This window comes from Salmo salar, chromosome ssa02 (assembly GCF_905237065.1).
Source record: "Salmo salar chromosome ssa02, Ssal_v3.1, whole genome shotgun sequence".
Lineage (NCBI taxonomy): Eukaryota > Metazoa > Chordata > Actinopteri > Salmoniformes > Salmonidae > Salmo > Salmo salar.
The window spans coordinates 12,438,825-12,462,676 of record NC_059443.1 but is presented as its reverse complement, the minus strand read 5'-3'; the positions used below and the strand labels follow the sequence as shown (position 1 = coordinate 12,462,676).

At 39.4% G+C, this 23,852-nt stretch overlaps 1 protein-coding gene across 3 annotated transcripts; it reads right to left on the bottom strand.

The window, feature by feature from the left end:
* Positions 1–8,665: 8,665 nt before the first annotated feature.
* On the bottom strand, positions 8,666–14,372 carry LOC106592537 (zymogen granule membrane protein 16). 3 transcript variants are annotated; one of them, XM_014183878.2, is made up of 5 exons: positions 10,768–10,920; positions 10,437–10,458; positions 9,947–9,999; positions 9,535–9,700; positions 8,666–9,282 (listed from the first exon to the last, which is right to left on the bottom strand). In XM_014183878.2, the coding sequence occupies exons 3-5, from the start codon at positions 9,996–9,998 to the stop codon at positions 8,916–8,918; spliced, it is 585 nt and encodes a 194-aa protein (XP_014039353.1). In that variant the 5' UTR covers position 9,999; positions 10,437–10,458; positions 10,768–10,920; the 3' UTR covers positions 8,666–8,915. The 3 variants fall into 3 exon arrangements, with proteins under 3 accessions (XP_014039353.1, XP_014039352.1, XP_045553826.1); XM_014183877.2 differs by having other exon boundaries at positions 10,772–10,920; XM_045697870.1 differs by lacking the exons at positions 10,437–10,458; positions 10,768–10,920 and adding an exon at positions 14,357–14,372.
* Between the last annotated feature and the right edge of the window lie 9,480 nt (positions 14,373–23,852).

Sequence of the window (23,852 nt, the reverse complement as noted above, 5' to 3'; positions counted from 1 at the left end):
TGAGGAAATCGTTTCCCTCCAATAACCGGCAGTCAAGTCAGCGTCACAAATTAAATAATTAAAATTAGAAAACATTGGTAAAATATTATATTGTCATTTAAAGAATTATAGATTTACATCTCTTGAACGCAATCAACTTGCCAGATTTAAAAATAACCTTACTGGGAAATCACACTTTGCAATAATCTGAGCACTGCGCCCAGAAAAATACGCATTGCGATACAGACTAGACGTCATGTTGGGGAGATCTAAAATCGAAAATACTATGTAAATAATCCATTACCTTTGATTCTCTTCATCAGATGCCACTTCCAGGTATCACAGGTCCATAACGAATGTAGTTTTGTTCAAAAAAGCTCATCATTTATGTCCAAAAATCTCCGTCTTGTTAGCACATGATCTAAGCCAGCCGGACTTCTCGTCATGAACGAGGGGAAAAAATATATTTCCGTTCGTTCAAACATGTCAAACGTTGTATAGCATAAATCATTAGGGCCTTTTTAACCAGAACATGAATAATATTCAAGGTGGACGAATGCATACTCTTTTATAACGTATTGGAACGAGGGTACCCAACATGAACTTGCGCGCCAGGTGTCTAATGGGCCATCATCGTTCCATGGCTCTTGTTCGGTCAGATCTCCCTCCAGAAGACTCAAAACACTTTGTAAAGGCTGGTGACATCTAGTGGAAGCAATAGGAAGTGCCAAAATATTCCTCAGCCCCTGTGTTTTTCAATGGGATAGGTTTAAAGGTAATACAACACATCAGGTATCCACTTCCTGTCAGAAAATGTCTCAGGGTTTTGCCTGCCAAATGAGTTCTGTTATACTCACAGACACCATTCAAACAGTTTTAGAAAATGTAGGGTGTTTTCTATCCATATGTAATAAGTATATGCATATTCTAGTTACTGGGTAGGAGTGGTAACCAGATTAAATCGGGTATGTTTTTTATCCAGCCGTGTCAATACTGCCCCCTAGCCCTAACAGGGTCAGTGTAGAGGAGGTGTTGTTGCCAATCCTCACAGCCTGTGGTATACGCGTCAGGAAGTCCAGGATCCAGTTGCAGAGAGTGATGTCCTAACTGCAACACAAACATATTTGTGTCCAAGTTCGATATAATCATTTATTGAAATCACTATGGCAGTGTCTTTTACCATCTTTCTCACAATAGCTGCCATCAGAATTCATGGAGGGAATCAATACTGCATTGTTGATTAACCTCTCTGGGCTAGGCGGGACGAATTCGTCCCACCTACGCAACAGCCAGTCTAATCCAGTGGCGCGATTTTCAAATACCTTAGAAATGCTATTACTTCAATTTCTCAAACATATGACTATTTTACAGCATTTTAAAGACAAGACTCTCGTTAATCTAACCACACTGTCCGATTTCAAAAAGGCTTTACAATGAAAGCAAAACATTAGATTATGTCAGCAGAGTACCCAGCCAGAAATAATCAGACACCGATTTTTCAAGCTAGCATATAATGTCACAAAAACCCAGGAGACAGCTAAATGCAGCACTAACCTTTGATGATCTTCATCAGATGACAACCCTAGGACATTATGTTATACAATACATGCATGTTTTGTTCAATCAAGTTCATATTTATATCAAAAACCAGCTTTTTACATTAGCATGTGACGTTCAGCAAACCTCCGGTGAATTTACTAAATTACTCACGATAAACGTTCACAAAAAACATAACAATTATTTTAAGAATTATAGATACAGAACTCCTTTGTGCAATCGAGGTGTCCGATTTTAAAATAGCTTTTCGGTGAAAGCACATTTTGCAATATTCTCAGTAGATAGCCCAGCCATCACGGCTAGCCATTTAGACACCGACCAAGTTTAGCCCTGACCAAACTCCGATTTACTATTACAAAAGTTTGATTACCTTTGTTGTCTTCGTCAGAATGCACTCCCAGGACTGCTACTTCAATAACAAATGTTGGTTTGGTCCAAAAGAATCCATCGTTATATCCGAATAGCGGCGTTTTGTTCGTGCGTTCCAGACACTATCCGAAATGGTAAATCAGGGTCGCGAGCATGGCGCAATTCGTGACTAAAAAATTCTAAATATTCCATTACCGTACTTCGAAGCATGTCAACCGCTGTTTAAAATCCATTTTTATGCCATTTTTCTCGTAAAAAAGCGATAATATTCCAACCGGGAATCTCCTTTTAGGTAAACAGAGGAAAGAAAACAAAGCATTCTGTCGACGCGGGCACGAGCCTGAGTCTCACAGTACTGTAACCAGCCACTACCCAAACGTGCTACTTTTTTTCAGCCAGAACCTGCAAAGCCACGATTCAGCTTTTTGCCGCCTTCTGAGAGCCTATGGCAGCCGTAGGAAGTGTCACGTAACAGCAGAGATCCTTTGTAATGGATAGAGATGGCAAAGAAGGCCAAGAAATGGTCAGACAGGGTACTTCCTGTACAGAATCTTCTCAGGTTTTGACCTGCCATTTGAGTTCTGTTATACTCACAGACACCATTCAAACAGTTTTAGAAACTTTGGAGTGTTTTCTAATCAAAGCCAATAATTATATGCATATTCTAGTTACTGGGCAGGAGTAGTAACCAGATTAAATTGTGTACGTTTTTTATCCAGCCGTGTCAATACTGCCCCCTAGCCCTAACAGGTTAAACAAATTAAACACATTATGATGATCAGACATTTTATATTGTTCATACCTTGTATCACATGGCTAATTGTACCCTTATCATAGGGGCACAATTAGTTCTGATAAAGGGAAGAGTGAGCCATTTGCTGAATTCCATTACTTTTATACAGATTTACATTCTGTTCGACCTGTATATTTTATGTGCATTTTATACACATTTTGCATAGGCTAATGATATATGATGTTTTTTTCACATATGGTGACGTGACATTGTATTGAACACTGCACTGAATGAAGTTTCAATTATTTAACATTGTTCAAGGAAATGTAACTGGAGAAAATGAACATAATTTTAACCTACTTCCTGTAATATAGGCTACTTTCTGTAATATAGGCTATTTCCTGTAACACAGGCTACTTTCTGAAATATAGACTATTTTCTGTAAAAAAATGACACTTCCTGTAAAATAGGACACTTCCTGTAATATTGACTACTTCCTGTAGTATAGACTACGTTCTGTAATATGGGCTAGTTCCTGTAAAATAGACTACTTTCTGTAATATAGACTACTTCCTGTAATAGTCACTACTTTCTGTAATATATACTACTTTCTGTAATATAAGCTACTTCCTGAAATATAGACTACTTTCTGTTATATATACTACTTTCTGTAATATATCCTCCTTTCTGTAACATTGGCTACTTCTTGTAATATAGACTACCTTCTGTAATATAGACTACTGCCTGTAATTTTGACAGCTTTCTGTAATATAGACTGTAATATAGACTACTTTCTGTAATGTAGACTACCTTCTAGAATACCTTCTAGAATATAGACTACTTTCTGTAATATCAGATACTTCCTGTAATATAGACTACTTTCTGTAATATAGAATACTTTCTGTTTGGACAGATATTGGTTCTCAGTACAGTGTTTTATTTTTCTCTGGAAAGGGAAGTTGCTTAAAAACAAGGTCAGTTTTATTGTCCCTTTTCCTTCCAGCATCAGAGGAGAATGTGACCATAAGAGTCTCCTCTTCCACTTAGGCCAGACATTATTTTTTCCTGTGATACGAAGCAACCAATGAAACATTATTTTATTTTAATAACAGGAAGGGAGGTTTGCAGTGCAACAGAGGACAAAACGTCCCATTATTTACAGTAGCACGCAGTATAACAATCTGCATCTATAGATTTATCATGATCAATGTGTTACGACATTCTTTCAGAATGCTGTCAGATAAGATATGTGTCAGTCAGCGGCGGGGTCAATTTCTGTTCCAGAAAAAAAACTATGAAAAATCATATAGCTGTTGTACTGTTTTCACTCTACACTGCACTGGATCCTGTGCATATGCCAATAAACTTTGATTTGATTTAGGCTACATTATTTCCTTTCTTTGTAATGTGTTTCTACAGTATGCCATTAAGATTAGCACAGCAAATTCATTTAAATACACGATAAAGTAGGCACCACCAGAGCACAGCCATCTCTGACTATGGAGGTGTCCCAAATGGCATCCTATTCCCTGTATAGTGCACTACATTTAACTTGAGCCCTATGGGCCCCGTTCAAAAGTAGTGCACTATAAATGGAATAGGATACCATTTGGAATGCTGGCTATATGCTTCCCTGTCCCCTCAGGTGTTTGGTCTGCTGGTATGGATGCTGATAGCAGGGACGGAGTACTTCCGTGTGTCTGCCTTTGGGTGGGTCATGTTTGTGGCCATCTTGTACTGGGTCCTGACGGTCATCTTCCTCATCATCTACCTGACCATGGCTTACAACAGGATCCCTCAGGTCCCCTGGACAACTGTGGTACGACACACACTACGACACATAATACAACAGCACATTATTTGAAACATGAGAGATTGAGGTTGTTTATTATATATTTAGTAATTGAATAATTGTGGACTATTTATGTAACAGAAAACCAATGGAGTTAACTGCCTTGATGGTTTTGGGGGAGAGAGCAAATAGATTAACCAAGTCTTTATGAATGTGATCAAATGAAGCCATTCTATAATGTGTACTACCCTACAGTATCTGAGCCAGCCAGCCAGTAATCCTGTTGTCATTCTACAGGGTCTGTTCTTCAACAGTAGTGCTACAGTGATGTATGTGGTGTTGTACAGCGCCTGTTCTTCAACAGTAGTGCTACAGTGATGTATGTGGTGTTGTACAGGGTCTGTTCTTCAACAGTAGTGCTACAGTGATGTATGTGTTGTTCTACAGGGCCTGTTTTTCAACAGTAGTGCTACAGTGATGTATGTGGTGTTGTACAGGGCCTGTTCTTCAACAGTAGTGCTACAGTGATGTATGTGGTGTTGTACAGGGCCTGTTCTTCAACAGCAGTGCTACAGTGATGTATGTGGTGTTGTACAGGGCCTGTTCTTCAACAGTAGTGCTACAGTGATGTAAGTGGTGTTGTACAGGGCCTGTTCTTCAACAGTAGTGCTACAGTGATGTATGTGGTGTTCTACAGGGCCTGTTTTTCAACAGTAGTGCTACAGTGATGTATGTGGTGTTGTACAGGGTCTGTTCTTCAACAGTAGTGCTACAGTGATGTATGTGGTGTTGTACAGGGCCTGTTTTTCAACAGTAGTGCTACAGTGATGTATTTGTTGTTGTACAGGGTCTCTTCTTCAACAGTAGTGATACAGTGATGTATGTGGTGTTCAACAGGGCCTGTTCTTCAACAGTAGTGCTACAGTGATGTATGTGGTGTTGTACAGGGCCTGTTTTTCAACAGTAGTGCTACAGTGATGTATGTGGTGGCAGCAGCAGTGGACTCAATCAGCCATGCTGTTAAGGGGCGCCATAACTACACCTGCTGCGTCGCATCCACAGTAAGAAAACCACCTCAGACCTCCCAGACAGACATTTAAATCACGCCAACTTTTAAAATATACCACAAATATGATTTATGATTACAGCAATATTAAAATATACAATATTAAAATGCTAAATATATGCCTACAAGTCAGATAAGAGAGGTATGATGCCACTGTGTACCATCCAGAATGATATCTATTTGGTCCATTTAAGCCTACTCTACTCAGACCCAGTATTGTACTGAATTTGAATATTTTCATCCGTCTGTTTTTCAGTTCTTTGCCTTCCTGGTCACACTCTGCTATGCAGGAAGTACATATTAAGTATTCAGTTGTGGAGATCAAGGGATGAGGAATAATAGCCAATCATAAAGGACAGCTAAAGTATATCCGTTATGGAACACATGAAGAATATAACAACCACTCCTTCCCTTTGGAATGCATTTCTCTATTATTTTATTTCTTTTATATTTCTGTTATTTTGGAGTAATGGTGTGTTTCATCTGTTGCAATGACAGAGCCTGATCCTAAGTGATGTTTTACTTCTTATGAACTCATTCATTTGTTTTTATACATTTGGATGAAAATGACTGAAGCTAACAAAGTGCCTATTCTATTTCTCTGAAGCTGGAGATCAAAGCTTTACTCCAATATTAAAATGGATTGGACAGAAAGAAAGTGGTTTCGTTTCATGCCAAAGTGAACTGTTAGCTAACTGACGTTAGCTGGCAGGCTCGCTAGCTAACATTACGTGTATGATCTTGTTATTCGTATCTCAGAGCCATTTGCTTGGCTAGGTAACATTGAGCCAAGTTGATAACGTCATGAGTTGGGATTATGGTTCATTGTTTAGCTAGCTATGAGTCTGCTACACGGAACAAAAATATAAATGCAACAATTTCTAAGATGTTACTGAGTTACAGTTCATATAAGGAAATCAGTCAATAAAAAAAATTGGCCCTAATCAATGGATTTCACATGACTGGGAATACAGATATGCATCTGTTGGTCACAGATACCTTAAAAAAAGTAGGGGTGGGTATCCGAAAACCAGTCAGTATTTGGTGTGACCACCATTTCCCTCAAGTGGAATGTTGTCCCACTCCTCTTCAATGGCTGTGCGAAGTTTCTGGATATTGGCGGGAACTGGAACACGCTTTCGTACACCCTGGCCCAGAACATTCCAAACATGCTCAATGGGTGACATGTCTGGTGAGTATGCAAGCCATGGAAGAACTAGGACATTTTCTGCTTCCAAGAATTGTGTACAGATCCTTGCGACATGGGGCTGTGCATTATCATGCTGAAACATGAGGTGAAGGCGGTGGATGAATGGCACAACAATGGGCCTCAGGATCTCATCACGGTATCACTGTGCATTCAAATTGCCAGCGATAAAAATGCAATTGTGTTCGTTCTCCATAACTTATGCCTGCCCATACCATAACCCCACGGCCATTATGGGGCACTCTGTCCACAACGTTCACAATCTCGCCCACACAACGCCATACACGTGGTCTGTGGTTGTGAGGCTGGTTGGACGTACTGCCAAATTATCTAAAAACAACTTTGGAGGTGGCTTTCCTGACAAGGTTTCTGACAGTTTGTGCAGAAATTCTTTGCTTGTGCAGACCCACAGATTCATCAACTTTCCGGGTGGCTGGTCTCAGACGATCGCGCAGGGGAAGAAGCCAGATGTGGAGGTCCTGGGCTGGCGTGGTTACATGTGGTCTGCGGTTATGAGGCCGGTTGGAAGTACTGCCAAATTCTCTAAAATGGCATTGGAGGCGGTTATGGTAGAGAAATTAACTTCTCTGGCAACAGCGCTCATGGACATTCATGCAGTCAGCATGCCAATTGCACTCTCCCTCAAAACAGACATCTGTTGCATTGTGTTGTGTGACAAAACTGCACATTTTAGAGTGGCCTTTTATTGTCCCCAGTGCAAGGTGCACCTGTGTAATGATCATGCTGTTTAATCAGATTCTTGATATGCCACACCTGTCTTGGAGAAATGCTCACTAACCGTTGAAAAAAAACATTTGAGAAATAAGCTTTTTGTGTGTGTGGAAAATGTCTGGGAAACATGGGACCAACACTTTACATGTTGTGTTTTTTTTGTTGTTCAGTGTATATACAATGAAAACTTCAAAAACACCTACTGTATATCATTTGAAATGCTGCCGACGTTTTGCTTTGTGATGCAATACAGGGGGATACTCAGATTGTTTAGTGATTCTGGTCTGAATATACAGTAGTGAAGCCGTAGTCAAGCTAATATTTTAGGCTAAATGATTAAGCTATAATGTAGAATTGTTCATGGTTTAATACATTTTTTTTTTTTTAAATCACACAATTTCTTTAAGATTTGCAACCATCCCATTGCAGTATCATCCACATTACACTAAATGCAAATAGAAAACAATCCATATAATTTTTGCCCCATTGAAATCGATGTCTGTTCCTCAAATTAGCTCGGACTTACTGGGACTTAGACAATGTTTCAATGAACCACAGACTTATTCTGTAAAACAAAGACAATAAAAAGCATTTCCTAATTTCATTATATCTCACCAAAACTAGTTAAGCAGCTTTGACTGTTGAACCATGCAAATACTGTATAAACCCCATCTATCAAACTGTCTAATCTAGACCATCCACACAGTTAAAGCTACATTCTGTGATTAGCAACAAAGTGGTGTCCCTCCCCACCACTTGTTTTGGTATACAGCTGAATATTGAACAGCTTCCCAAATCTCAGACTGTAGCTTTAACTAAAACATGATGCCGCTTGACATGCAATGTCAGGCTAGAAGGAGAGCAGACTTCATAGACAAAATGTTTGATGATATGAATGGGTATGGCAGATATACGTTCCAGACATTATTGTTGTGTTGGATAGTAGCTCTGGGAATTGCCAGGGACCTCACGATATGATGTTATCACAATGCAGCATGTATAAAATAGTGAAGGTGAAGTACCCTGAGAGGCTATTATCTCCCCATAATATTTTATTGTTCAATTAATCAAAGATAAAATTAATCATTTAAGTCCCATATGATTCTTTCATTTAATGTGATAAATACAACATCAAATGATGTGTAACAACGCATGTGGTCTGTGACCCACGCTGACAAGACAGTTTTAATATTCCTATCTGATGGGTGCTTCATGAGAATTTAAACTGAATGAATTTGAATGTTTTGAATATTTTATTGTATTGCTTCAAGTGAGGGATCACCAAATAGTTCTGTCAGCGTCTATGTCAAACATCCGTCTAAAACATATAGGGTCAGTTTCCTGGACCCAGATTAAGTTACTCCTGGACTAAAAAGCATGTTGAATGGAGAATCTCCATTGAAAGTAACTAGTCCAGGACTAGGCTTAATCTGTATCTGGGATACCATCCCAAAGAGCAAGACATACTTTTTTATTTTCTTCAAATAATAGGAGTTACTGTTTCCAGTGCTGTTTCCAGAGTACTGTTTCCAGCCCCTTCCATGTACACCAATCCCCAGTGGGCTCCGATGGAGGTGATCCCGGCACCGTTGAAGCGACCGCTGAGCAGCCTCAGCTCATTGCCCATGTTGGCTGAGTAGAAGTTGAAGGAGACTTGGCTAGGCTGGCCGGCTGACAGAGTGCGCCCCATGTTGGTGGTTAACACCAGGTAGCAGATGTAGTCTGCTGGGTTGTACTTCCCAGACACCTCGACGATGGCCTCATCATTAAACAGCTCCATCTCCTGCTTTTCACCCCATTCACCACCGAACACAGGAGACCAGGTGGAGCTGTATCTCAGCTGGAACCTAAAACAGAGGAAGCTTTTCACGTTGGTTGTGTTTTGATAAGGCACATTCAGACCGAGAGAGCAGGTAGCGTCAGAGAATATCAAGGAATTACATTTTACATTGTACTCTGGGTTAGATAAGATTACACTATTGTTTGGTCATGTACTGAATATGTAATAAACACAATTAATAAATACAGAAAGAATGCATGTTGGGTAGTGCAGTTGGGCTGAGTCAGTGGTGTCTGTTCATGGGTCAGGGTCTGCTCACCCGCTGATGTAGGCGTTGCTGTTGCTGTTGTAGTAGTAGTAGTAGTAGTTGTTGTTGTTGGTCTCCCACACTCTGACTGCTGTGATGCGTCCCTCACCGTAGGAAGCAAATGGGGTCCCACCTCCCTGACCCACCGCAGAGGAATACGAGTACGGGTCTTTGATGGCTAAAATAACATGGGCAATATGTTTACTATATTAATAATACATATTTTACCAACACATATCTGAAAGATCTTTACATTATGAATAAAGTGCAGATGAATTAACTAAAGTACATTCTGCAATGATTTAATCCATCAGCTTTTGTCTCAAAGAAGAACTCCTCAGTCTAACTGAAAAAGACAAGTTGGTGAAAGCACAAAAGCTATTACTTAATAATTATAATTCAGAATTGTATTTTTATTACTCACGCATTGCCAAGCAGCTAGCCAAGAACACTGTGACAACCAGGATTGAGAACATTCTGCAAAAGGAAGGCATCAATACTTAAGACCTGTAACAGCTTTTTTCGGAAGGAGTGGACCAAAGCGCAGCACGTGTTCATGATATTTTATTTACATAAACACTCAAACAAACCGAGAAGCCAAACAGTTCCGTCAGGTACACTAACAAAACAGAAAACAACTACCCACAAACACAGGTGGGAAAAAGTCTGCCTAAGTATGATTCCCAATCAGAGACAACGATAGACAGCTGCCTCTGATTGGAAACCATACTCGGCCAAAACAAAGAAATAGAATGCATAGAATGCCCACCACATAGAATGCCCAGGGCGTGACAAGACCTTAAATTTAAGTCAATTTTACTCTCACTCCGTTTCACTTTAAATGGTAAAACTTGAAATAATGTAGTTAATATTGTTTTTCATAGTAGTTTGTCAAAACAACAAAGTCCTTTTACCTGTCAGGTCAACCAGTGTTTCCTAGGAGGGAAAAGAAAATAACCTTTTGAATTGTGACGTAACAAACAACAAACCATTCTTGAATGTGAAATGTTATAAAACAGCTCTAAAAAGTTGAACCTACTCTTGTTTACTACAATCACTCTTGCAGTGCTAAGCTACTGTCACATTAAAAATAATGTCAGATCATTGAATTTAAATTTAGAGGCAAAAGGGCAAAAATGTTTGTCCCCAAATACCAAGAGATTTTGAGTTTTAACTTCATAACATTTCCCACACCAGTATCATGCATTGAATACACATTTTCTATTTAGCTAGTTGTGTAGTTACCCACAGTGCTATCTTGAGATGTGTGTGAAAAGCTTCTTATCTCTCTCTCTGCCAGGTCCTTCTAGTCTACTGCTTTGTCTAAGATCTGCATTTATACCTGCTGAACATTCCATCAGCTCTAGATGGAAGGATCATGACAAAGAACACCTTCAGTCAGTCACTCACTGTAGAGACGTCAGACATTGTTCACTAATTGGTCGAGGCTACTTTGGGAGGGAGTGTCAAGGAATATTATAAGGAAAAAATTATTGTATTCTTTTGAATTGTAACAAATGAATGATCTGAAATAGGGATTAAAAAAAAATACAATCTAACAACCGAACAATTCAAATAATATACCAACATCGTATGAATGTGTACAAAAATCACTCAAAATCAGTCTCCCAATCTTCAGTTGTTTTATTACACCAAGAGGAACTCCTTCCCTTCAAACATTAACACGCTGAAAAAGACAAGTGGATCTGGTCATTAATAGGTTTGCTCATATACCTTTTTAATTGTAGAATATTTGTTTCAGTACATGTATTTCAATTTAATTCTAGAGGGGCAGATGAGATTTTAAATTTTTCGTCTCCATTATTGTCCAACGTTTTCTGCAGTCTGTTACAATACTCACATCTTCATTAAATCACTGGCAACCTGTACATGTTACTGCAGGAAAACAATCTGATTTCATTTTCTGCAGATTAACCAGATAAATATCAGTAGAAGCTACAAAGTGAGAAAATAAATGTTTGTATACAGATGACAAAGTGAAATACTCTGAGGCACTTGTTACTACCTATCCATAATATTTGTTAGTTCAATTTACACATTAATACAAATATATAATGTAGGACCTTTTTGATCAAAAATAACTGTCAATATAAATCAAAATTGCTATATTAACTACTTTTGTGTATGCAAGTTGATTTATCTTTTTTGTTTTACAGTGGGGGAAAAAAGTATTTGATCCCCTGCTGATTTTGTACGTTTGCCCACTGATATAGAAAGGATCAGTCTATAATTTTAATGGTAGGTTTATGTGAACAGTGAGAGACAGAATAACAACAACAATATCCAGAAAAACGCATGTCAAAAATGATATAAATTGATTTGCATTTTAATGAGGGAAATAAGTATTGGCGCCATGGATTTGAGTCATCCACTCGTTCAACTTGCAGAGAAAGGATTCCAAAAATCTACCCCTAAACTTTGTTTCAACAAGTCAAAATAGATTTCTATTTACTCCTCGGATACCCTAAAATGTAATCAAACTCTAATATTTATTTCGGAAAGAAATATGTTCAATAGGAAACCGATTTTAGCAGATGCGTAATGTCTTCATGGCGCGCGCAAACACAAATTTCCAAGAATGTGTCCTTCTACTAAAACTTATATTTTTAATTTTACTCATTGACAAGTGTAGTTGGACTGAGTCAGTGGTGTGTGTTGGGTGGTGTAGTTGGACTGAGACAGTGGTGTCTGTTGGGTAGTGTAGTTGGACTGAGACAGTGGTGTCTGTTGGGTAGTGTATTTGGACTGAGTCAGTGGTGTGTGTTGGGTAGTGTAGTTGAACTGATTCAGTGGTGTGTTGGGTAGTGTAGTTCGACTGAGTCAGTGGTGTCTGTTGGGTAGTGTAGTTGGACTGAGTCAGTGGTGTCTGTTGGGTAGTGTAGTTGGACTGAGTCAGTGGTGTCTGTTCATGGGTCAGGGTCTGCTCACCCGCTGATGTAGGCGTTTCTGTTGTAGTAGTAGTAGTAGTAGTAGTAGTAGTAGTAGTAGTTGTTGTTGTTGGTCTCCCACACTCTGACTCCTGTGATGCGTCCCTCACCGTAGGAAGCAAATGGGGTGCCACCTCCCTGAACCACCGCAGAGGAATACGATTGCAGTTCTTTCATGGCTAAAATAACATGGGCAATATATTCACTATATTAATAATACAAATGTATGTGTACATTATTTTAATTTTACCAACACATTTCTCAAAGATCTTTACACTATGAATAAAGTGCTGATTAATTTACTAAAGTACATTCTGCAATGCTGTAATCCATCAGAGGAACTGAAAAAGACAAGTTGATGAAAGCACAAAAGCTATTATTTAATGATTAAATTATTATTCACATTTGTATTTTTATTATTCATGCTTTGCCAAGCAGCTGGCCAAGAACACTGCTGAGGGGAGGACTGCTCCAAATAATGGCTGGAACGGAGCAAATAGAATGGCATCAAACACATGGAAATCATGTGTTTGTTGTATTTGATACCATTCCACTCATTCGGCTCATGCGATTACCACGAGCCCATCCTCCCCTATTAAGGTGCCACCAACCTCCTGTGGTGACAAATATGATTGAGAACATTCTGCCAAAGATAGTCATCATTCCTCCCCTCTCTCTCCAGATGAAATCTTGCGTCTTGTGACGGCCGGCCGCCCAACAACCTGCCCGCTTGACCCTATCCCCTCCTCTCTTCTCCAGACCATTTCCGGAGACCTTCTCCCTTACCTCACCTCGCTCATCAACTCATCCTTGACCGCTGGCTACGTCCCTTCCGTCTTCAAGAGAGCGAGAGTTGCACCCCTTCTCAAAAAACCTACACTCGATCCCTCCCATGTCAACAACTACAGACCAGTATCCCTTCTTTCTTTTCTCTCCAAAACTCTTGAACGTGCTGTCCTTGGCCAGCTCTCCTGCTATCTATCTCAGAATGACCTTCTTGATCCAAATCAGTCAGGTTTCAAGGCTGGTCATTCAACTGAGACGGCTCTTCTCTGTGTCACGGAGGCTCTCCGCACTGCTAAATCTAACTCTCTCTCCTCTGCTCTCATCCTTCTAGACCTATCTGCTGCCTTTGATACTGTCAACCATCAGATCCTCCTCTCCACCCTCTCCGAGTTGGGTATCTCCAGCGCGGATCACTCTTGGATTGCGTCCTACCTGACAGGTCGTTCCTACCAGGTGGCGTGGCGAGAGTCCGTCTCTGCACCACGTGCTCTCACCACTGGTGTCCCCCAGGGCTCAGTTCTAGACCCTCTCCTATTCTCGCTATACACCAAGTCACTTGGCTCTGTCATATCCTCACCTGGTCTCTCCTATCATTGCTACGCAGACGACACACAATTCATCTTCTCCTTTCCCCCTTCTGATAACCAGGTGGCGAATCGTATCTCTGCATGTCTGGCAGACATATCAGTTTGGATGACGGATCACCACCTCAAGCTGAACCTCGGCAAGACGGAGCTGCTCTTCCTCCCGGGGAAGGACTGCCCTTTCCATGATCTGCCCTTTCCTGAAACCCCACCTCTTTAAGGAATACCTGGGATAGGATAAAGTAATCCTTCTAACCCCCTCCCCAAAAAAGATATAGATGTACTATTGTAAAGTGGTTGTTCCTATGGATATCATTAGGTGAATGCACCAATTTGTAAGTCACTCTGGATAAGAGCGTCTGCTAAATGACGTAAATGTAAATGTAAATGTAAATTCCTAATGACCTTTCATTTCACTCAGTTTCACTTTCACTCCACTTCAAATGGTAAAACTTGAAATAATTTTGTTAATAATGTTTTTCATAGTAGTTCACAAAAACAAGCGAGGCAATTTACCTGTCAGGTCAACCACCCCTAGGGGGGAAAAGAAAATACAGTTTTTATAATTGTGAAATCTGACCTAACAAACAACATTTACAGCTGCTGAACATTCCATCAGCTCTAGATGGAAGGAGCATGATGGAGAACAGCTTTATTAACTTACTATAAAATGAATCATGCAACAATAACAAAGATTTCACTGAGTTACAGTTCATATAAGGAAATCAATCAATTGAAATAAATAAATTAGGCCCTAATCTATGGATTTCACATGACTGGGAATACAGATATGCATCTGTTGTTCACAAATACCTTTAAAAAAAAGTAGGGGCGTGGATCAGAAAATCAGTCAGTGTCTGGTGTGACAGGGTTGATCAGGCTGTTGACTGTGGAATGTTGTCCCACTCCTTTTGAATGGCTGTGCGGAGTTGCTGGATATTGCCGGGAACTAGAACACGCAGTCATACACACTGATCCGGAGCATTCCAAACATGCTCAGTGGGTGACATGTCTGGTAAGTATGCAGGCCATGGAAGAACTGGGACATTTTCTGCTTCCAGGAATTGTGTACAGATCCTTGCGACATGGGGCCATGCATTATCATGCTGGAACATGAGGTGAAGGCGGCGGATGAATGGCATGACAATGGATGGGCCTCAGGATCTCGTCACAGTATCTCTGGGCATTCAAATTGCCAACGATAAAAAGTTTGTGTTTGTTGTCCATAGCTTATGCCTGCCCATATCATAACCCCACCGCCACCATGGGGCACTTTGTTCACAACGTTCACAATCTCGCCCACACGATGCCATACACGTAGTTTGTGGTTGTGAGGCCGGTTGGACGTACTGCCAAATTATCTAAAAACAACATTGGAGGCGGCTTATGGTAGAGAAATTAACATTAAATTATCTGGCAACAGCTCTGGTGGACATTCCTGCATTTAGCATGCCAATTGCACACTCCCTCAAAACTTGAGACATCAGTGACATTGTGTTGTGTGACAAAATTGCACATTTTAGAGGGGCCTTTTATGGTCCCCAGCCCAAGCTGTATCTGTGATCATGCTGTTTAATCAGCTTCTTGATATGCCATACCTGTCACATGGATGGATTATCTTGGTAAAGGAGAAATGCTCACTAACAGGGAAACAGGTAAACACATTTGTGCACAACATTTTAGAGAAATACGCTTTTTGTGCGTATGGAACATTTCTGGGATCTTTTATTTCAGCTCATGAAATATTGAACCAACATTTTATATGTTGCGTTTATATTTTTTGTTCAGTGTACAGTAGTTAGTTCACATGAAGATGTATGTAATTCATCTCTATTGAACAAAACAACAAAATCTGGATATTCTGGAGTCCTACTTTGACAGTAAAATATAAGAACTATAGTCTATTGTCAACCCAAAGTTCATGACAATCGCTGGATTAGGTTGCATCACGCATTCCTGCTTGGTCATGTTAGATGAAACAACTTGAATACCTCTGTAGTTTATTATTTATACTTTGTAATAAAGCAATAAGAATGACTTAATAAGATGATTACTCGGGGCTGGTGCCCCCAACTGTAAAATGTTGTGACACCAGAGGAAAATGTTAGTCTGGAGCTCTGTAATAGTAACACTTAGGATAGATGTTCAATCAGGGGAACACGTGATTTAAAATATAGCCTAAGTTGTTAGATTCGCTTTTATAAAGTATAAGGCTGAAGCAGACAGACAGAGAGACAGAGAACAAGAAGAAGCACAGAGTGACAGCAGAGAAGATGCTGAGACAGATAGACAGCACAACAGGGAGGCAAACCAAATGTGACACACCACCTGGATTCGGTCTTATGTAGCAACATTTGAAATTGGGCTTTTTACATTGGTAAAAAGTAGAGACTCAGAGCTACAAAATGGTATATCATACACTGCACTTCTGAGGAATAATAGGAAAGTAATTCTGCTTTGAATGTTGATAAACTTGTTAACTCACTTTTGAGAAAAGGGCCTTTGAATGTTTTGGTACCTACTGGAGAACTCTCCTTTGTCTACACCCATTCAGCATTGTTCACACACTCTTAAGCCAGCCCCACCCATCTATTTAAGGATTCATATGTGAGGTCATATGCTAAACAGTGAGTAGTGTAGTAAAGATTAAGACTAAAAGTGGTAGTAGCCTACAATAAGGAAAAATTCCAGGTAAACAGAAAGCGTCCAGATAAAAAATACTTTATCAATATTAGATGACGCTTACCCAGACACATTTGTCTAAATTGATGGGTCATGTGAAAGAAATGCTATAACCGCCAGCCACATCCAGTGGTGGAAAAAGTATTAGTGTCATACTTGAGTAAATGTAATGATACCTTAATAGAAAATGACAGAAGTAAAAGTAAAAGTCACCCAGTAAAATACTACTTGAGTAAAAGTCTAAAAGTATTTGGTTTTAAAAATACTTAAGTATCAAAAGTCAAAATATAAATCATTTTAAATCCCATATATTTAACCAGACGGCCCAATTTTCTTTCTTTTTTATTGGCGGATAGCCAGGGTCACACCAACACTAATTTACAAATGAAGCATTTGTGTTAAGTGATTCAGCCAGATCAAATGCAGGTTAAGTCAATCAATAGTTGACTTGTTGTGGTATTCCTGCACAGCAGACACCAAACAAGCCACACTTGCGAGGAGTTAAAAAGTAGATGGAACTTGGCTGCATAGGGTCAGAAGGATAGTGCGCCTACAAACAACAAAATAACATTATGATAAATTACAATTAATTATCTCACCCCTGTCAATCTGTCTTTACAAAGCTCAGTGAAAGGTATTTGCCTGCCTCCCATATATATATAATTATATATATTATTATTATTATTCGATTTTTTTTTGTTTTGTGTGTATATCTATCTAGCCATCTATGTCCTTAATCAGTATAAAGGAGGAAATGTTGCTTACTTGTTGCTTACTTACATGCAAAATCAAAGCTGTAATGCATCCTGATCACTTTGCTTGCTGGTTCAGTATGGGACGCCAGAGACAACTGCAGGTCTTGACAGGTGGTCTTGCAGTCAGCAACCATCTTCTGGTAGACAGACCACTCACTCTGAACAAGCAGGAGATGCTGATCTTGCTTCTTCAACTTGGCTGATTTAACAGCTTCTGGGAGATTGGCAGATCTGAAGACCTGATAGTTGTTCATCTGACACTGCCAGTACAGGTCTGTCCTGGTCTTATTGCTCGAGATGTGGGGCAGCAATTTTCTCCACAGATCCATGAAGGAAGACAGCCCGACTACACGTATCGCTGGAAAATACTGAAATAATGTGAGTTCAATAAAAGTAATGCCAATCATGTTGGAGGTCAATTAAATAATCAAAATGTGTTTATGCTTTACATACCAAGTATTGTCATCGAATCCTTTTAGAGACGCCACACTGCTGCTTTTGTCACATGGGATCGCAGCAGCTTTCCACCAAAGTGTTTGTGTCCTTGGTGGCATCCTGGTAATACTATTGCATTATCCTCTGTGTAGTTGTTGATGAAGTTCACCACTCTGCAAGTCCTCATGCTTCAGGTGTCACCTGTGCTTGCTTAGGCCAGCTCTCTTTTTGATGGGAGGCATTAGACTATTCTCCTTGTATGACTAGTGGAGGAGAGTCAGTCTTATTCTACTGATGCTGAAAGACAAATTCCAGATACAAATATTTCAACATTATTATACAATAGATGCAAAATGGCATTCTGAGATAACATCACTACACACAGTTCATACACGTAATGTTAGCTAGCTAGCCAGTCATCGAACTTCAGCTAGCTAGCTAACAGGAAGCTTTAACTATCAATACAAACCGATTGTCATTGCTAGCTAAAGTTAACCAATTAGGTTCAATGTTAGCTAGTTAGCTAGCTAACATTAGGCTATAACTAGCAATGTGAAATGGCATTCTGAGAAAACATTGCTAACATTACACACACTTCATACATGTAAGTCAATGTTAGCTAGCAAGGCAGCCATCTAACCTCCACTAACGTTAGCTAGCTAACAGCAAGCTTTAACTTGGGGTCTTTCGTTTAGACATGTAACATTAATGTTAGCTAGCTAGATAAAAAAATGAATTAAAATCCCAATCCATAGAGTAACTTTACTAGCAATACAAACCTATTGTCATTGCTAGCTAAAGTTAACCATATAGGTTCAATGTTAGCTTGCAAGCCAGCCATCAAACTTCATCTGGCTAGCTAACAGCAAGCTTTTACTAGTAAACTCGGTCAACTTCTTCCGTGACAACAACACTGTTGATTGCCATTTCTTCCCCATCACTGTCATCAGAAGACTCTACAATGTCTTCTTCAATGAACATGTTTTTACCTAAATCAGGGATTTCCTCATCGTCTGATTCATTTTCAGAGTCAGAGAGAGTCAGCATGGCACAATCATCCTCCAGAAAGTAGTCATTCACAACTTTTTCCCACTGACTTTTGTTGATAGTGCCTGATAAATTGATAGTGCCTGATAAATTCAGGGCAGCAATGTTATTGAGAGCAGTAGCAACATATTTGCAGGTCTCCATGGCTAAAATTCGATCTTTTGAATAAACTGCAGTAGAAAGGATTATCTACGCATAACGAGCAGCTCATTTTATAGACACAAGATGCTACACCGCAGACCAATCCAAACTCATCTCTCGGCATGTCCAGTCCACTCATTATCCCAGCCAATCATGGCTAGCTGGAAGGTTGATGTATTTTTCTGTGACTAAACCAACTAGGCTCATAATTTAACAATTTTATTCATATTTACAGATGGCCTACAAGTGTTTTATTAAGGCACATGAAAGTTCACATGTTTGAGAAACATTTGGCAAAAAAAAAAAGTTTTATGTTCAAACGGCACTCCTGTGAAGTCATGACTTGAGACATATGCCTAGTTACCTGAATCGGGTCACAAATAGCTCGAGCAGAGGACCAGTTAGAGTGGTGAGTTGTATCTCCAGTGGGGTTTTACATATTGTATTTGTATTTGTTTTAAACATCAGAATGTTAAGAAAGAGGAGGAGGACCATGTCTTGTAAGTCACTGGTACAGAAATGGTTAAGAAACACTGTACTGTACTGCCAGTATTACATGTCAGCACCAGTGCCTGTGTGTTTTTTTTTGTTGCCTTCATTTAACTTGGCAAGTCAGTTAAGTCAGTTAAGAACAAATTCTTATTTTCAATGACAGCCTAGGAACAGTGGGTTAACTGCCTTGTCAGCTCAGGGAGTCGATCTTGCAACCTTTCGGTTACTAGTCCAACACTCAAACCACTAGCCTACCTGTCACCCCAATTATGTATTTACAAATGTGTACAAATTAATTAAAATGAAAAGCTGAAATGTCTTGAGTCAATAAGTTGTTGTGGCAAGCCTAAGTTCAGGTGTAAAGATTCAGGAGTAAAGAGTCATATAGTAAGTTGCATGGACTGACTCCATGTGTAATAATAGTGTTTAACGTGATTTTGGGGGGGGATGACTACCTCATCTCTGTACCCCACACACACAATTATCTCTAAGGTCCCTAAGTCGAGCAGTGAATTGCAAGCACAGATTCAACTACAGGGAGGTTTTCCAATGCCTCGCATAGAAGGGCACCTATTGGTAGATATGTAAAAAAAAATATTAAAAATAAATAAATAAATAAAAAAAAAGACATTGAATATCCCTTTGAGCATGGTGAAGTTATTAATTACACTTTGGGTGGTGTATCAATACACCCAGTCAATACAAATATACAGGTGTCCTTCCTAACTCAGTTGCTGAACAGGAAGGAAACTGATCAGGGATTTCAACATGAAGCTAATGGTGACTTTAACTTCTTCAGGCTAGGGTCTATTTTTCTCAATTTCCGCCTGACTGACGTGCCCAAAGCATACTGCCTGTTGCTCAGGCATGAAACCAGGATATGCATATAATTGGTACCATTGAAAAGAAAACACTCTGAAGTTTGAAGAAAGTTTAAAATAATGTAGGAGACAATAACACAATAGATATGGTAGGAGAAAATCCAAAGAAAAACCAACCAGAATATTTTTTGTATGTCACTTGAGAGCCAATGCTCTTCCAATGGAACGTATAGGAACATTTTTTAATCTAGCTCAGAGTATGCAATTCCTATGGCTTCCACTGGGTGTGAGTAGTCTTTGTTCAACATTTCAGGCTTGTTAATTTCAAAACGAGGAAGAATAATGAGTTTTGATACAGGGACACAGACTTGGAAATCAGTGTATGCGCTCGCGACGAAGACAACACACACCTGTTAATATCATTTTCCTATTGAACATACTTCTTTCTGTATGAAATATTATAGTTTAATTACATTTTAGGGTATGTGAGGATTAAATTGAAACGGATTTTGACTTGGTTAAACAAAGTTTAGTGGTAGCTTTTTGGATTCCTTTCTCTGCATTTGGAATGAGTGGATCACTCAAATCGATGGCGCCAACTAAACAGACTTTTTGGGATATAATGAAGGATTTTATCTAACAAAACGACACTACATGTTGTAGTTGGGACCCTTTGGATTACAAATCAGAGGAAGATTTTCAAAAAGTAAGTGAATATTTCATCGCTATTTGTGAATTTATGAAACCTGTGCCGGTGGAAAAATATTTTGTGGGGCACTGTCCTCAAATAATCACATGGCATGCTTTCGCTGTAAAGCCTACTGTAAATCGGACAGTGCAGTTAGATTAAGAAGAATTGAAGCTTTTAACCGATATAAAAGACACTAGTATGTACCCAAATGTTTAATATCCATACTTTTTATGGACACCTAGCCTTATTAAACCTTTCAGCTAACGCTGTCGGTCTCGTTAGCTTCAGCGTGGGGACGCACCTCCTCACATTCTCTGGTCTTTAGTTTTGTAGATTTCTTAACCATTTGTGATGTCCGGTTCACACCGTCCGCCTACTTGGTCAATAGCGTGGTAGCTATTGACCAAATTTAAATTGCAAACCATTTCAACATGTAGCTACAGCTCCATGATCTCTGGTCTAATGAACATTTTGTCAGAAGTGGGTTTTATGCACTCTGGGAAAGGGGGCATTCCATGACGCTAACGTAATGTCTGAGCTCACGTGGGTGTAGTCACTGACTAGTTAAGACTTTATATGAAAAACAATTCTCTCATTTAGACGACTAACATCACATTCATCTTCACACAAATAGTTTCACATTTAATCATGTAAGTTCCACAACATCGAGATGTGAATCTGATCACTGGGAAATATACACATTCAAAGATACAGTTATGTTGTTCTACTGTCCATGACCAATTAGCAATGCATTTGACAGGATTGGTCTTTAAGTACCCACGGATCATTCCAACTGTTTTGGATTACAGAAATAATGTTTCATTATTCAACCTTTTGATGTTTCTTTCCCATCAATACTGCCAAACCCAACGGCAGAATTTCTACACAGTATTTACGACCGGTCATAAAACTGTTGGGAGAGAGAGAGATGGGGGGGGGGGGATATGGCGCCTATTATCCTTCCCCAACATGGCAAATCATGATAACAGTTACAGAGTTTAAAATCCCCTAGAGTCTATTGTAACATTATAAAAAAATCCCCATTAAAATATGTCAGTTTAAGCTAGAGATATCTGTTTTGCATGGGCTGCATCTCAATCCACCATATCTGCCTATGGTAGTCTTCCACATCTGCGGTGGAAAGTGGCCGAGCTACAGGAGTGATTGTCAGACCATGAAACATCCCGAAAATCGGTTTTCTCACAAAATCGTGTGTAGCGTCTGAATGGTTTGGCCTACAAACTATTTAAATATGTTCCAGAGCTTTCTTCTAGATATAGGACAGACACTTAAAAATGTTTATTTTTTGACTGTATTTTTGCCATTTATGAATGCATTATTCAATGCGTTTCTATGGTCTATAGTAGTAAAGGCCAAATTCAAAATTGTATATATTAGTTTTTTTACATATTTGTTTTATCCATAAGAGTGTCCTAAAATTCTAAATCAAAAAGATAAATGATCCATGGTATTACCATCTTAAAACAATTCCATATGCTAGCTTAGACCACAGCTGTCAGCTCGAACCACCCAGTTTATCATTTTAATTTTGAAAGTACATTGGAATTATCCATCGGAGGTTGTCTAAGGGCTAGATTCAATGCATATAGCAGAAGTTCTGATTGAAATTAAAAGATTTGTTTTGATTAATTCGGATCCCCATTAGCCGACACCAATGGCGACAGCTAGGCTTACTGGGGTCCGACATATAATGAAAAAGACATTACAGACAAAACAATAACATGTAGTGTGTGTGTGCATCTATCAGTTACACACATGTCAGTACATATACACAACAAGTAGGTCACATGGGGGAGAGGCGTTGTGCCGTGAGGTGTTGATATATTTGTTTTTTGAAACCAGGTTTGCTGTTCACTTGTGCTATGTAAGATGGAAGGGACTTCCATGCACTCATGGCTCTGTATAATACTGTTTCCTTGAATTTGTTCTGGACTTGGGGACTGTGAAAAGACCCATGGTGGATTGTCTGGTGGGGTTAGTGTGTGTGTCATGTTGACTGTGCAAACGATTTGGAATTTCCAACACATTGTTTCTTATAAAAAGAAGAAGTGACGCAGTCAGTCTTTCCTCAACTCTTAGCCAAGAGAGACTGGCATGCATATTATTAATATTAGCCCTCTGATTACAATGGAGAGCAAGATGTGCCGCTTTGTTCTGGACCAGCTGCAGCTTAACTAGGTCCTTGCAAAACTTGACCATATGACTTGACAATAATCGAGATAAGATAAAACTAGAGCCTGCAGGACTTGCTTTGTGGAGTGTGGTGTCAAAAAAGCAGAGCATCTCTTTATATTATGGACAGACCTCTCCCCATCTTTGCAACCATTGAATCTACATATTTTGACCATGACAGTTTACAATCTAAGGTAACACCAAGTAATTTAATCTCCTCAACTTGTTCAACAGCCACACTATTCATTACCAGATTGAGCTGAGGTCTAGAACTTAGGGAATGATTTGTACCAAATACAATGCTCTTAGTTTTAGAGATGTTCAGGACCAGTTTATTACTGGCCACCCATTCCAAAACAGACTGCAACTCTTTGATAAGGGTTTCAGTGACTTCATTAGCTGTGGTTGCTGATGCATATACAGTATGGTTGAATCATCAGCATACATGGACACACATGCTTTGTTTAATGCCAGTGACGGGTCATTGGATAAAATTGAAAAAAGTAGAGGGCCGAGAGAGCTGCCTTGTGGTACACCACACTTTACATGTTTGACATTTGAGAACCTCCCAAAAATAAAAAACCTTGAGATATATTAGACAGATATCTCTGAATCAACGATATGGCAGATGTTGAAAACCCATAACACATACCTTTCTTCAACAACAGGTTATGGTCAATAATATCAAAGGTTTCACTGAAATCTAACGCTAGAGTACCCACAATTTTTTTATTTAACCTTTATTTAACCAGGTA

Coding starts and splice junctions, on each gene's coding strand:
- LOC106592537 (XM_045697870.1), bottom strand. CDS start 9,998: ATGTTCTCAATCCTGGTTGTCACAGTGTTCTTGGCTAGCTGCTTGGCA. Junction 9,701..9,946: donor GGCTAGCTGCTTGGCAATGC/GTGAGTAATAAA, acceptor ATGTTATTTTAG/CCATCAAAGACCCGTACTCG. Junction 9,283..9,534: donor AGCAACGCCTACATCAGCGG/GTGAGCAGACCC, acceptor CCTCTGTTTTAG/GTTCCAGCTGAGATACAGCT.